The following is a 16,897-nucleotide window of genomic DNA, read 5'->3' as shown; positions in this document are numbered from 1 at the left end:
GCCATGTGGTATTATGTGATTATCTTATCAAATAATTCTGAATCAGCATCTGCGCTACCCTTTCCTGGTCTGTACACTCCAAAGACATCGAGTTGCCTATTATCTTTAGAGATGAGCCTTACCCCTAGAATTTCATGTTTGTCATCTTTAACTTTTTCGTAGCTTACAAATTCTTCTTTCATGAGAATGAATACTCCCCCTCCTACCTTTCCTATCCTATCTCTACTATACACCCTCCAGTTCCGTGAGAAAATTTCTGCATCCATTATATCATTTCTCAGCCATGATTCAACTCCTTAAATTACTTAATTCTATTCATTGCTTTACAATACTTCTACAGTTGAGCACTAACAGTTTTATGTCATCCCTACTTGATTTACAGTTCCCTGTTCCCTTAACACCGATTCCACTTCATTGCTGGGCTACTGTGAGTAAACATTGCCACTGGGATATCTCTTAGTTGCAATGTAATAATAGTATTATATTTAAAATTCCTCACATACACTACAAACATAATTAAAATTTGTTTAGGATCCTTGAGACTCAGGTTCAGTGTAAGAGGTAAACTTAGAAAAGAGAACTGAATATATAAAAAGAACTCTGAATCACGTATGGAAATCCAGTCCAATGCCCGTGTTAGAGGAGTCTCAATACTGTCCAGGAAGGATGCAGAATAATTTCATGGGGTCTTAAATAATATGTACACAATAAAGCTGTTCAAATACTTCTTTTACTGCAAATCATTATGGCATAAGTACAAATCCTCATCACTGAACTGTTTCACTTTTTTTTTTTTAATTTTTATTTTTATATTTTTGCTTACGTAAATTCTATCAGTTGAGGTAATTTTTACCCTGGAATCTTCATTTATCTGAATCTCCATTTTAAACTTTCACTTCACTTGAGTGAAATTAGCCTTCGATGAAACTGGAGTTGCCTTGTACAAAACTACACCTGAAACAGGAAACCAATGGTAGGCATGTGTCATTTACTACTACTACTACTACTACTACTACTACTACTACTACTACTACTACTACTACTGCCACTGCTGCTGCTGCTACTACTACTACTACTACTGCTGCTGCTGCTACTACTACTACTACTACTACTGCTGCTACTACTGCTGCTACTACTACTACTGCTGCTACTACTACTACTACTACTACTACTACATCACTGATATGCTTTTAGGGCTGTCGTTCAAGTGGCAGAGTCCCTATGAGTTGTTTATCTAGTCCTTTCTTAAATGATTTCAAGGAAATTGGAAATTTATCAAGCATCTCCTTTGGTAAATTACGAGGTGTGTTTTTTAAGTAAGGTCCATTTGAAAATAAGTACACAATGAAAGGTTATTTCAAAAAAGTAAATTTATTTTCAGTAAGTACATACTTCACTCTATTGTTCAAATACTTATCATACCTCGTAACCAATTTTAAAATACCCTCTTCATAGAAACTTGCCACCTGCTCCGATAACCAAGATTTCACTGCTGTTTTCACATCATCGTCATCATTGTAATGATTGCCACTGAGGTGATGTTTGAGGTGGAGGAACAGATGGTAATCGCTCGGCGCAAGATCAAGACTGTAGGGTGGGTGGTCTAAAACTTCCCGGCCGTAACTGTCCAATAAATCGCGGGTCTGACCTGCAGAGTGAGGTCTTGCATTGTCATGGAGAAGGACAATTCCCTTTGTCAGCATGTCGCGTTTTTTGTTTTGAATCGCTCTGCGTAGCTTTCTCAGGGTTTGGCAGTATTCTTCTGCATTGATAGTGGTTCCTCGTTGCATGAAGTCGACCAACGAAACACCATGCCTATACCAAAACATCAACGCCATGATTTTGCGCTGGGACAGAGTCTGTTTGGCCTTTACCGTTATAGGCGAGTGTGTGTGTCTCCATTCCATGCTCTGCTGCTTCGATTTGGGCGTGATATGCGAACCCATGTTTTGTCTCCAGTTACGATCTGACTCAAGAAGCCGTCACCTTCATTATAACGAGTCAGGAATTTCATCGCACAGTCAAATCTTTGGTTTTTGTGGTCCTCTGTTAGGAGTTTCGGGACCCAATGGGAGCACAATTTCCTAAACTTTAGGTGTTCAGAAACAATGTTGTAAAGCACTGATCTCAACACGTCAGGAAATTCATTTGAGAGACCTGTTATTGTGAAGCGCCTGTTCTCACAAATCTTTGCTTCAACTGAAGCCACCAAATCATCTGTAATCAAAGAAGGGCGACCGGAGCGGTCCTCATCATGGATGCTGTCACGGCCATCTTTGAATTGTCATATCCACTTACGCACTTTGCATTCACTCATAACAGTATCACCGTACACTTTGCAAATCTGTCGATGAATTTCTGAAGCAGACAGGTTCCTTGCTGACAAAAACCGTATCGCTGACCGAACCTCACAGGTGGCGGGCGAGTTGATAGTCTTAAACATTTTGCAAGCACAGAACAGAACCGTACGGGTTAGCTACAGAGCTGAAACTGAGCACAGTTGTTCCTGAGGCATGCCGGTACACAACGCATGCACTCGTTGCGATATGCGCGTGAACTACTAATGTCTACAACAAAACGGACCTTACTTAAAAAACACGCTTCATATTTGAATCCCTAAATACTCTTTTTATAAATGATTATACCATAGTGAGGTAGTGCTGCATCCCTGCGTCCTTAAAAATCAGGCTGCAGTGATACTGATGGCTGAATGAGTTCTTGGTTCAAAATAGTTACAGGTGTTAGACAGGGCTGTGATCTTTCACCTTTGTTGTTTATAGTATATGTGGATCATTTACTCAAAGGTATAAAATGGCTGGGAGAGATGTAGTTAGGTGGAAATGTAATTAGTAGTTTGGCCTATGCCTAGAGCCTTGCATGTATATACAAAATATTATCTGCATTTCATTCATCTGCACCCGCATTTGCATCCGCAAATGGTTATACGCATCCGCGAATTGTTATCCGTGGATATTGTAAATATTAACTACAGTATATAACACCGAGGTATTGAAATGGATATGTCTGTTAATATAATACAATAGGCCTGATACCTGGCATCTGACCCCCACAGCCACAGGTTTCTGAGGGATTTTTTCTTGCAACAACTACCGACATATTGACCTGTGTTTCTTTCTTTCATTAATTGCGGGCAGCAGCCAGTTAGGCTTAGGTCAGATTTACGGCTTTATGGTCTCAAGGCTCTTTATATACATCACAAATCTCCCATACCATTGTCAAGGGTCACCTAACGACAAGCAAAAATAAGAGTATACTTGAGTGAAAATTAATAAACTTCATTATCCGCATCCGTGAATTGTTATCCACGGATATTGAAAATATTATCAGCAAAATTATTCGCACTGCCATACAGTGCCAAGACAGTAACTTTGAAGATATCCATGGATTTATCCACCGTGCAGGGCTCTACCTATGCCAACAACTTGGTCTTTGTTAGTTACAGTCTGCTTTACGTCGCACCGACACAGATAGGTCTTATGGCGATGATGGGAGAGGAGGGGAGAGGACTAGGAGTGGAAAGGAAGCGGCTGTGTCCTTAATGAGGTACAGCCCCAGCATTTGCCTGATGTGAAAAGGGGGAAATCACGGAAAACCATCTTCAGGGCTGCCAACAGTGGGGCTGGAACCCGCTATCTCCCAAATACTGGATACTGGCCTCACTTACATGACTGCAGCTACCGAGCGAGCTCAGCAAACAACAACTTGGTCTTCATGGTAGATTGTGCTGAAAGCCTGCGACCTAATACAGAGAATCTATGAACTGGTTGGCTGTATTTTTTCACTGAGTGCATGTGATTCCACCTGGTGACAAGGACAAGGTCACACTAGCTGCTTGCCGTTAGTGAAGTGGTTAAATATTTAGTATACATTTTATACTACACACAGTGCACGAACAGTATGTGTGTTGTTGACTCAGTCAGCTCATCAACTTCAAAGATGATTTGCAGAAAGATTCCTGGGCTTAAAATTTCCAGGCTGTACAACAACCCATAATCTTAATAATAAATTTTCAGTCACAGATAGTGTTCAGTCTAAGACACCTAACAGAAAGTAGTCATTGTTTGGAGAATTCCCACAAAATAACACTTATCTGTCTTTCACAACAAACAAGCATTTATTCCCTGTGGCTGTGTACGAAGAGCTACTAATCTGTTAACCTTTACTAGACAACTGGTGGGCCAGCCCCGACATTACGTTTATCTCGAGGAGGTCGAATGTTGAGCGGGACCCAACGTGTGATTTACGACAGCAATTATACACTTCATTGTGCAATGTCAGTGGTTGTGTTACTTCTCAAAGGATTTAATGAAATAACTCTATGTAGGTATATCAAAATACTACTATCGGATTCCAGTAAGAAACAACCATGTCTTTCTGTTTATGTTCTGCATAACCATGGAGCATCATGGCGCCTATCAGTAATATACATATCTTTTCGAGTGATTCATATACTACTGATGCAGCTGAAAATTCTGACAGTGATATTACGTTTTCTCAGATATTTCTGAAGAAGTTAAGATAAAATTGGTGGAAGAGCTATCGGCCGAGAGAAAGTCACTGCGAGGATCAGTGAAGCAAGGTCATCAATCGACACGTTACATGTGTGAAAGGCTGAATGGGGAACCACATTTTATTTATTCCAATGAGAAAAGCAATGCAAAGGACTGCATACTGTGTTCAAATAGGAAAATCAAGGTTCGTCAATGGGAAACAGTGCACTGTACTTTTGTGCAACTTGTGAAAAGAAACTTGGTCTGCATCCATGCTTTTTTTTTTTTTTTTTTTTTTTTTTTTTTTTTTTACTGTACCACACAAGGGTCAATTACAGGACTAAGGACTAAAGGTGTAAGTGTGAAACAAATTACAAATGCAGAATCAGTAGCAAAATCAGCTCTGTATATAAAGATTCAATCCTGTATTTAAAGTTTAGTTAAATTAAAGCATTTGTATGAAAACTTGCCGCTTTCAAATAAGACTTCCTCAGCAAACATTCTCCATTTAAATATGAATACTAAAGTACATAACTATGGCAACCAGGTGATCCTATATGTAGGCGCACCTTTTGTGAGTGTTTGCATTAAATTTCATTGCTAGGCCCGCATTAATGGATCTCACTGACTTTTTTTCTTTTACAAATTTTATTTTATTCTTCCACCTAATCAGTACATACCATATTTTCTCACATAATTAACACACTTTTTGATGAGAAATACAAGCAAAAACTTTGGATGCATAAATTATTTGAGGTTTTCAGATATTTAAAAAATATTTACAATTCATTTACATTAAATATACATCAAATATAATATCAATGCAATTGGTTCAACTCATTTTCTGTTTAATCATTTAGCATAAAATTCCGGCATGAGATTTTTTCTGAAAAGACAAATAGGGTAAATCAGGTAAGCTGTGTAATGGTTCAAATCCCGTTACAAGATATTATTATTATTATTATTATTATTATTATTATTATTATTATTATTATTATTATTATTGTTATTATATCCGTATTATTATTATTTTATCTATGAGATTACTATTATTGAGTGTATGCATATATACGTATATGTAGATTAACATTAAATACCTGTACAGTGAGAGTTTCGATGTATCAGATGTTGGATGTGACATTGTTATATTGTGCTATACTGGCGATTCTGCCAAGTCATCGCCACGTCATGGCTACGTCATCATGAGCTTTTAGCATTTCGCTCAGAGAGTCGGCCGCCCCAGGGCATTTCACCATTACATGCAACAGTTTGAGGCGTTGTGGGAGTATGTAATTGTTATTTCTGGAGATTACGTAGCTGTGTCAACCAACATCTATAAAAGGTGGATGCATATTGTAGCATCAGTCATTAGTTAAACGGAAGCTGAACAGTGAAGAAGTCTACGAGATGAAGAGACCTCAGTTGGTCAGTCAACGAGTGTGAACGAGAGATGGAGAAGACTCAGTGAGCCATTAATCATTGGTCATTGAGAGAGTGAGGCCAAAGGTTGGTCCGTCACTTAGTTGAAGACACGGACGCAAGGGCTTACCATGGAGTCAGAGAGGGCAACCCTGGACCTGCCATGAGGTAATACCATATTGACTTACAAAGAAGTCAGATGATATGGAGAAGAAGCAGTCACAGGGATGTATCACCAAGTTAGGCGTGACACATTTACAGTAAACACCAGATCAAAGGAATACGTCGTAATTACACTCAAAGTGTTGAAGGTATAGTCAAGTGAATCAGTGAGGGAAATATTTCGTATAAATTGTTAAATGTCCGGTCAAGAAGAATTCAAATTCATGCCTAGTTTCTTTCAGTTGCAATGTCATAATTTCTTATTCTCATCTGTTTTATCGCAACAAGACTCACTAATTTTTATATATTATTTAAAGAATATATTTTGTTCTATCAAACGAATTTATAGTTTTATTTCAATGACAGTAAAATATCTTAACCTCAAAATTCATTGGGAAACCGAACGCCAATCTCCTTTTCCCAGAACTTATATGATATGTTGTCAAAAGTAAGCTTATTACCCCACACCCTTTTAGTTTAAGAAAATGCTCACAGTTGGGCATGTGGGTATGAAGTACCGACACTAAAAATATTCTTCCCATCATGAGCTGACAATATGACATGTACTAATAAAAGTACAATTCATGTACGTACATCATAACAATGACATACAGGCAAAAAAAAAAAGAAAACTATACAATGCGAGAAGGGCCAGGCATCGAATGAGGGACCACTTGCAAAAATTTTACTTCAGCCATCGTTATTTGTTTTAGAACAACATGAGGTGCAAGCTTTCTGCCATCAACTGTTACAGCAAGCATTGCAGCACATCATTCTTTTTCGCTTCTGGTAGTGCGTATGATAACACTCGATGTCCCTTTCTTATCGATTGGACGACTTTGTGGCATATGTAAATTGATTGGAGTCTGACCTGTGATTCCTATTTGGAAGACCAAATACTCCTTCAATTTATGCTTCTCAATCACAAAGTGATGAAAATCAATTACTTTTTGTTTGAAATCATTTGGCATTCATCGAAGAGAAAATCCATTTCTTTTCATAAAATTAATCATCAAGCCTTGGCTAACCTTCAAATCTGAGACACTGATTCCATATGCAGCAGCTATTTCTTGTCCTTTAAATATAGCATTTCGTGAAATATGGCATATCCAATATCAAAATCATATATTTAAGCAGATCCTCCCCTACTTTCAGAAACTTGCTGCTTTTTGGCCTGTAAAATGCTTTGCGAGACTTGTTGGTCGCTCGAAGTGCATTTTTCTGCCAAAGCGGTAGCGCACGTTGCATTTGGACACTGAATACTTGCGGCCCATTGCCCTATTCTTGTATGTTTCGGTGTAATTGATCACCGCAAGTTTGTATGATGCAATATTACTTGAATACTTACTCACTGTGGGCTAACAAACAATTTTGAGATCACAGAAAATGCATGTCCCGTACCCAAAGCACTCGTAAAATACGTTTATACCAGACTGGAATAGAGCATCACTAGTCACTTCTGCACTGTTTCTCTCACTGAACTAGTGCAGTGGTATTTCCTACCGGCTGATAACAGCACGTTGCCCGATATTTGGAATGCCCGGTTTTGCAACAACGCTACTACCTAAGTAGTTGCAGTCATTATTTTGAAACACACCCAGAGCTGCGTGATGGATGTTTGAAGATGTGGGTGCGTCAAGTACATGAATATTTCTTTCTCTCCACTTTGGACTCAAAAATATTGGGATGCATAAATTATGCAACGGCGTTAATTATGCGAGAAAATACGTAGTTCTTATCAACAAATATTACTAGTTTCGGCTATTCATTCCAGCCATCCTCAGCTATTCACCATAAATTATTAGAAGGACACAGTATCATTAAAATCATTAAAAGTTAAGTTTACAAAGTAAAAAACAATATACACACACACACACACATATATATATATATATATATACACATATAAATAATTAAAATATTTAACACTTGGAGTAATAGTCTTGTGGATTTGAATTCCAAAATAAGACTATAGTTGGTCACAGAATTCATGGAACTTGATATCTAAAGATAATTCAGTGTAGCTGCATTCAAATCGACACTTAATCAAATGAAAGTGCTGTGGGAACACCTAGCACTGTCGACACTGACAACACCTAGCACTGTCGACACTGACAATTGTGCTATGTCGACAGTGCTAGGTGTTCCCACAGCAACCTCAAAGGATATCCCCCATTAATGACCTTATGGATGGAAACAACTAGCTTTTAAAAACATTGGGATATCCTTAATTAATTATAACTTAAAGAAGCTTGAACCTTTTATTTATACAATAGTCAGCATGTACCTCAACAATTAATAGATTGTACCTGTGTCAATACTGTGATAATTTCATTTTAAAAATGATAGTCTTTTTAAATATACATAATTTTATAAAGATTCTCTGCGGGGTTATGAGAGAATGACGTTTCATGTCACTTTCATTTGATTGAGTGTTTGAATGCAGCTACACTGAATTATCTTTAAATATCAAGTCACATGAATTCTGTGATCAACTACCAGGTGTATGCATAAGTCTTTTCCGGTTTCACTAAGAGATGGCGCCAGTGAACAGTACACAGAGTATGAATTTGACAAATACGTCAGTTTGTTCATCTGACATTAATCTACCAACAGGCACAAGTTGAGTCCACCAGACACTAGCATCTGTGTTGTATTGTTCATTCATCATGTTGATGTTTGTGCCTGAAAAAGAACATTTGGGGCATGCATTGCTCTTCTTTTATTTCTTTCTTGCGAACCGGCCAAACTTAGGACCACGCCAATACCACTTCACTTCCTTCTAATCATCCCTTCTTCCTTCCTCTTTCTCCACAGTGCCCTCATTCTTTCAGAATGTTGCACTCTTCTCTCTTCAGTCCATCTTCCCCCTCTGCGCTCTTTCTTTTCTTCAACCAGATCTTTTATGTTGGAAAGTCTTTTCCTGAATTGGTCTCTATCACAACATTCTTCATCTGCAATTCCTAACCTCTTGAGTTCTTCCTTCATCTGCTTGGCATATCCCCCCTGGCTCTTCAAGTAGTATATTTTATTAAAAATTTGTTTATTTAACCTTGTTGGATCCATTCTGACCATGTGTCCATAGAATCGCAGCTGTCTTTTCCTTATTGTTGTTTACAGGTCTTCTGTTCTTTTGTATATCTCCTTATTTGAGTGTAATCTGTAGTTTCCCTCTACCACCCTTGGGCCGTAAATCCTCCTCAATATTCTCCTTTCAATCTTTAGTAGCTTTTCCAGGTTCGTTAGTGTTGCTGTTTCCACCCCATACAGAATCACTGGTTTTACCACAGCATCATAATGTCTTAGTTTCGCATTGATGGAAAGATTCTTTTTGTTGTAAATGGCTTTGGTGGCAATGTTTAGCCTTTCCAACTTAAGTCTTCTATTTTCCATGGCCTCTTTATCCATCCCGTTGCTGCTGATAATTTCTCCCAGGTATTTAAACTGCTTTGTGACCTTCACTTCACCATATTTCATCTTCATTGTTCTCTTCACATAATTCCTGTCCGTGCTCATCATCTCTGTTTTCGTGAAGGGGATTTTTAAACCTGTTTTCTCGGCTATCTCCTGTAGTTCATTTATCTGTGTTATTGCTTCCTGTTCTGTCTCAGCAAAGAGTGCCAAATCATCAGCAAAGGCCAAACACTTGGGTTTGACATGTTTATTTTTACTACCTATTATAGCACCTGAGTCATTATGTTTCCACAGTGTTTTCATGACCTTATCTAGAACCATGTTGAAGAGTGTTGGGGATAAGCTGTCACCCTGTCTCAGACCTGTTTTTATCTGGAAGGGTTTGCTGATCTCTCCTCGAAATTTCACTTTGGATATGGTGTTTGTTAGTGTCAACCTAAGTAAGTTGAGTGTTTTTTGATCGATGCCATATTCTCTCAAAATTTCCATCAATGTGTCTCTATCTATTGAATCGTATGCTTTTTGAAAGTCAACGAAAGAGATGAAGATGTTCTTTGGCCGCGCATTGTAATATTTGATTATCATTTTTAGACTCAAGATATGGTCCTGGCAAGAGCGCCCTCTCCTGAAGCCACCCTGATACTCTCCCAACTTGTGGTCAATTTGCGGTGTCAGTCTGTTCAATAGGAGTTAAGAAAAAATCGTATACGTGACGGATAAAAATGATATTCCTCGGTAGTTGTTGACGTCTGTTTTCGGTCCCTTTTTATGTAGTGGGTGTATTAATGCCACGAGCCAGTCTTCTGGTATTTTCTCATCTCTCCAAATATTCCGGAACAGTTCTGTCACTTCAGTGATAAAGGCATCATTGGCTATCTTCCACAGTTCTGCTATTACTCCATCTTCACCAGATGCTTTGTTGTTCCTTAGGGAGTTTATTACTTCCCTTACTTCTTCCTCATCTGGTGGTTCAGAATCTGGATTGTGTCCTTCTCAATCTCCAATTTTTCCCGTGGTGATTCACAGTTAAGGAGGTCTTCAAAGTACTTTGCAAGGATCTCACAGTTATCTTTATTGTTGAGGGCAAGAGTTCTGTCCATTTTCTTGAAATGCAGGCTCGGTGCTATATAGCCTTTGATTCTATTTTTAAAGGCCCTATGGAATAATCTGGTATTGTTTCTCTTGAAGTTTTCATCCCTTTCTGTGACTTCTGCCCTAAGGTGTTCTCTTCTGACTCTTCTCCGTGTTTGGTGGGTTTGTTTCCTTATTTCTCGTGATTTTTCCAAATTTGTCACAGTCTTATTCTCATTCCATGATTTCCATGCCTCAAATCTTTCTTTGACTGCATTTTCACATTCTGCATTCCACCATGCATGCTTGCTTCGACGTTTCGTAGACGCTAATTCAACTGCTGGCTCCTGCAGATTTTTTGTCACTTCATTCCAATTTTTTGGCACCTGTAGCTTTTTCCTGTATTCTTCCCTCTTTTCTTGGATGAGCAATTCACGGTCAATTTTTGGCACACTATTGCCACGGATATGTGTTTTTCGTCCGGGTATGAAATTCATCTTTATCTGTGATAAATAATGGTCTGATGTTACATTAACCGCTTTTCTAACTTTGACGTTATGAATTTCCTTGTAATTGTTCTTGGATATTGCTATATGGTCCAATTGAAATTCGCCTAGCAAGGGGTTTGGTGATACCCATTTTTTTTTTGTTGGGGCGTGCTTTGAAATGGGTAGACATGAGTTTGAAGTTGTTCATACTGCATAAATTGATCAGTCTTTCTCCGTTTTTATTCGTCCTGTTGTGTGCCGTATATTGTCCAACTATTTCAATGTAATTCCTTTCCCGCCCCACTTGTGCATTGAAGTCCCCCAGGAGAATTTTGATGTTATTTTTTGGGATCTTTAGTATTTCATCCCCCAGTTTGTCCCAAAACTCTTCAACCATATCGGGGTTCTTTTTATTATCCTCATTTATTGGTGCATGAGCATTTATCAGCGTGTATTTCTTATTCGCTGATTTGATCGTCATGAGTGATAGTCTTGAGTTTACACTCTTGAAGTCGACTATAGTGTTTAGAAACTTTTTGTTTACTACAAAGGCTGTTCCCAGTTGCGGGACGTTTTTCATGATCTTTTTTCCAGCCTTTCCTTTGAAGATTCTGAACCCATCTGATTCAAAAGGTTCTTCATCCATGTACCGCGTTTCCTGGAGGGCCAATATTGAGATGTCGAGTCTATGTAGCTCCGCTGTTAACTGTTTCAGTTTTCCAACCTGAATAAGGAAGTTGATGTTGAATGTTCCAAAATAGTATTTTCTCTTATTCTTGAATTTAGCAATGTTCTTGTGGTGCTCCGATTCACTCACGAGCTTCAAAATGTCAGGCACCCTGGAATCCGAAAGCCTGATTTTGTCTTCAGGGTAGTTTAATTCGTAAGAAGCTTGTTCCATGATATTAATGTTCATTTTAGGGGTTGGACATAGTCCAACATTGTACAACTAAGGTTGTTAGCCTTAGAGGGCCTCATGATGTTTTCTGGCGAAAGGCAGGCATTTCCTCCTACTTTAAATACGTATGGTTTTCCCGCCAATACTCGGGTGGCTAACTGCAGTGGTTACCCACTGGGCGATGGGGTCGCCACATCCCTACGCCTATGCATTGCTTTTATTACTTAGCCAAAAGAAAAAGGCTGTGAATGTCATCTTTTGCTGGTAGAAACATATGGTGAACAAGCTCCATTATGACATGGTTTCAACAATTTAAATATGGTGCTTTGTGTCTGGTGGGATCAGAGCGGTATTGTGTATTATGAACTCTTGAAGCCTGGCCAAACCATTAATGCACAACGCACAACAAATTATTAATTTAAATCGCGCACTGATTGAAAGACAACTGGAATGGGCCAGAAGACATGGTAAAGTGGTTTTGTTACATGTCTTACACAGCAAAACCAGTGCAAGACACCTTGAAATCACTTGGATGGGACATCCTTCCGCACCCACCATACTCCCCGACTCGGTACCATCTAACTATCAACTCTTTGCATCAATGGAGCACGCACTCGCAAAGCAGCACTTTGGTAATTTTGAGGAAGTTGGAAAATGGCTCGACGAATGGTTTGTCACAAAAAATTAGCGGAAGGCATCACTCGTGACTTCCAAAGTGCTATCAGCAGTCCAGCCAGCAGTGTCACCAGTTAAAAGGAATGGGGTATAATGGTCAAGCTGATGCTCATTAGCCAAACATTTCTGCAGCCGATGCTAAGGGCCGCTTGAGTTGGTGTAAAGAGCAATGCCACTGGACGGTGGATGACTAGAAATGAGTGATTAGAGTGGCAATCTGATGGAAGGGTTTGGGTTTGGTGAATACCCGAGAGCAACAATGAAGTATGGTGTGGGGGTGTTTTCCATGGTTAGGATGTGGTCCCCTTATTGCACTTAAGAAAACTCTAAATGCGGAAGGATACAAACAAAGTTTAAACCACTGTGTACTGCGTACAGCAGAGCACCAGTTCGGAGAAGAGAAGATGATTGATTATATCAGTATGACAATGCAACATCCCTAAAATAGACCAGCCTGCCTGGAGTCCCGATCTGAACCCAATGGAACACCTTTGGGATGAGTTAGAATATCGACTTTGCTTGAGACCTCAGCCCTTGAGAAAGAATGGACTGCCGTTTCTCCACAGACATTCAGACACTTCAATGACAGTGAGTTAGAGCCGTCGTAAAGGCAAAGGGTGAACCCACCTCATATTAATGTTCAGTAATAGGGAACGTGACATGAGTAATATCTAAGTGCAGTTTCAGATAGGTGTCAGGATAATCCTGATCTGGTTGTGTACATTACAAGGGTTTACAATGTAGGACATGACTACATCATGAATCATTTTCATTAGACAACAGTATTTACAATTAAACTTACCATAAGGAGTTATCCTCACTTTCAGCTCCACAGAAGGATCTGTTACTTCAAATTTGTCATCACCAAACAAGTCCTGGAAAGAAAGAAAGAGGTAGTACTATTAACATAAGGAATATGACTTGATATTTTTGAATGAGCAAATAACAATATTCATCAGTAACAATAATTTTTTTTTCAGTCTCCCTGGCCTTTTCCAAATTATCTGCAGTTGGCACTTATTTGGATAAAACTCAGTTATACGACCGGATGCCCTTCCTGACACTAACCCTAAATGGAGGGATGTGTTCACTATTGTATGTTTTTGTGGTGGTTGGTTGTGTAAATGAAGATCAGCAAAGTGAAAACAAAGTGACCACTTGGACGAATTGACATAATTCTTGCCTTTAAAGATAATGACGAAAAGGGTTTCATTATTGAGCAGACCATCCGATTTGTGCATCATGTTGGCCAGCCTACTGAAGTCCAGCTTGAGAAGCAGAACATCTACATGCCCACCATAACGTTCTATACAAACAAGTACCTACCGAATGAAATCAAGATTATCGGCCTAATGGTTGAGGCTCGTGGCACTGCCTTGTTCATGGAATTCTGGAAGAAGTTTGAAGTGTTTACCTAGTCTTGGCATGGATACTGTCATGAGAGATATTTTAATTTGCTTTCAGTATGTTGTTCTTACAAATAGCACCAACCACTTATCAAAACGGTCACCTTTTGCACTGACACAGGCTCTTAAGTTTTTGTGAACACGACATCCAGGGGAAAATACGCTACTGCTGCCAACAAGTAACACTTTAAACTTTCAATGGTGGGGTGTCTCCTCTTGCAGACAATGCCCTCAAGTACTGACCACAGTCGGTAGTCCAAAGGATTCAGGTTCGGACTGTTTCTGGGTGAATTTTCAAGCAAAATGAAGTCAGGGACATGACACTGAAGCCACCCTTGAGTTGACCTTGCCTTGTGGGCTGGAGCAGAATCCTGCTGGAAAGTCCAGGGTTGGGTTTGAAACAATGTGCCACAATAGGCTCCAAAACAGTGCTTTCATACACTCTGGCTCTGCTTTGAACTACCTTTTCGTAAAAAACTGCTGGGTGGTGCTGGAATAACTCACTGCCCCACCAAACCATCATGAGGAGTATGATGGGCCCTCTGAGCTTCTGGAACTTCTTACTGGCTTTCTGAGAGGTTGTTGCATAAACTGTATTGTTTTGACGATTGAAAGACTCTTCAATGGTGAATATTTTCTCATCACTGAAGAGGATCTTCCGATGACCATTATGGGCGTAATGCTGCAGGAGACGTTGACATTTTAGCATTCATCTTCTTTAGGCATGCGTCAAGGTAATGTCCTCTACCTCAGCGATAAGCCCTTAGTCCAAAGTCCTATGACAGAAGCCTGGACAATGACCTTCTCGAAATGTTCATTTCACGGGCCATGATAGCTTGCTTCCATACTGTATTTCTCTGAACCTGAGCCGCCACTGCTTTTTGTGTTGCTGGAGTCAATCCTCTCTCAGACGATCCTTCACAGCCCCAGGTTTAGTGAATCGCTCAATGGTCTGGTATACAAACATATGACTCATTTTGAGCTTTTGTAGTGTCTTGTAAATGTCACTTGCAGATTTTCCAACTTTATATAATGCTATCACAGCAACACTATTTTTGTAGTCACCCCATTCCATGTTTAAACTTGCAGCTAAATGCTTCCTCTTTCACAGACAAGCTCATAATGGCTCAAGGTTAATGTGAGCACACTGGCAGTTTTTTAGCCATCAATCTGGTTGTACATCATGCGTCTAAAGTTTGCAACAGTAACAGCTTTAATCACTGACCCAGCCAAGAATCGAACCTAGGGCCCTATGAACTGAAGGTCACTTTGCTCCTCCTACTTCTTCTTCAGCCCTTATAGGATAGCCAATATGGTAAAGGCATGCTCAGTTCACCTGAAAGTCAAAATTTTAGAAACGAGATTTCCACTTCTGGTGCGGCACCTAGCCCTGAAGTTCACTCAGCCTACATCAAATATGAATACGAACTTCATTTCTGGGGATAAAGGTATCCAGGCATACAGCTAACCATCTCTCCCACCTAGTTCCAAAGTGGAAGCATTTACCATCCACTTGTCGAAGGGGATTTCATAGGTGTTACATGGAGGTAAACTGCAATGACATGTAGATTCTGCTGGGTACTTGTGTCTACAAGACCAGGCTGAGTGAACGGTGTCTTCTAAGATTAACTTAACAGATTCATTCCTGGCTCAGTCTATTGATATCTGGAGGTGTTATGTTGGCAGATTTACTGGGAAGTAAAGAAACTCCTGTGAGACATTCTGGCACCTCGGAATCTTTGAAAACTGTAAAAGTGGTCAGTGCAACATAAAACCATTAGCGATGCAAATCAGCCTGCGCAAGTTGATCAAGAGATAGAGAACTCTTTTGAAGGCTTTTTCTGACAGAAAAATATTGGGGACACTATGGGAGCCAGCACCTCTACAGTGTAAGGGTTAGCACTATTGGCTGTTGTCCTCGATTCCTGGTACTGTCAGATTTAAGAATGGCAGGAGGACTGGTATGTGGTTAAAATGGTAAATGCAGCTCTCCATTGGGAGTGTGCCCGGAAAGAGCTGTACCACCTCGGGATGAGGACACAAATTTAGTTTAGTTCATTGTGCATGGCTCACAACAAGATCTTAAGTTTATTACGGAGAGCATGGCTATCCTCCACCATCATATTTATGTGAATAAATAAGTTGGGAAAAAAAGATTTACCATGTGTTGTTAACCCTGGAGCACAAACCTTCAATTATCTTATTTGACCAACGTTCATTACCTTCTTCGATTGTCTTATTTGACGACATGACAAAAATAATACCAATATAAATGGTCCGTCATTGGACATTATAAATTTTCCAGCTAACTCATTCTTGGTTGCCAGCGTTTCGCCCTCGTGTGCTAGGGTGGGCTCATCAGTTGGTACCTAGCACACCTACCAATACGCTGGCTAGTGCATACCGTGGAGGCCACTGCGTAGGCTAACTGGAGCCACCGGCAGTGCCAATGCACTAAGAGACTTTGTCTCATTATCAAAAATTGATGCCTGCTTGGCCATCAGATGACATAGATGTTGATTCCCATAGGGAATCTGAAACATTTGTCCTGAATGAGTAAATTTATAATACCAATATAAATGGTCCGTCATTGGACATTATAAATTTTCCAGCTAACTCATTCTTGGTTGCCAGCGTTTCGCCCTCGTGTGCTAGGGTGGGCTCATCAGTTGGTACCTAGCACACCTACCAATACGCTGGCTAGTGCATACCGTGGAGGCCACTGCGTAGGCTAACTGGAGCCACCGGCAGTGCCAATGCACTAAGAGACTTTGTCTCATTATCAAAAATTGATGCCTGCTTGGCCATCAGATGACATAGATGTTGATTCCCATAGGGAATCTGAAACATTTG

General features: G+C 39.7%; 1 protein-coding gene across 2 annotated transcripts in view; it reads right to left on the bottom strand.

Moving 5' to 3' along the window:
• Window positions 1-708: 708 nt before the first annotated feature.
• Window positions 709-16,897, bottom strand: part of LOC136866961 (alpha-N-acetylgalactosaminidase) — a 98,365-nt gene continuing 82,176 nt past the window's right edge. For both annotated transcript variants that reach the window (XM_067144051.2, XM_067144050.2), the window contains exons 9-10: window positions 13,441-13,513; window positions 709-954 (exon numbers count right to left, since the gene is read on the bottom strand). In XM_067144051.2, coding sequence (XP_067000152.2) covers window positions 893-954; window positions 13,441-13,513 — 135 coding nt within the window. In that variant the 3' untranslated portion in view covers window positions 709-892. The remainder of the gene's footprint in view (window positions 955-13,440; window positions 13,514-16,897) is intronic.

This window comes from Anabrus simplex, chromosome 3 (assembly GCF_040414725.1).
Source record: "Anabrus simplex isolate iqAnaSimp1 chromosome 3, ASM4041472v1, whole genome shotgun sequence".
In the NCBI taxonomy this organism is placed as follows: domain Eukaryota; kingdom Metazoa; phylum Arthropoda; class Insecta; order Orthoptera; family Tettigoniidae; genus Anabrus; species Anabrus simplex.
Note: the sequence above shows the minus strand (reverse complement) of the source record. Positions and strands in the feature narration are given on the sequence as shown.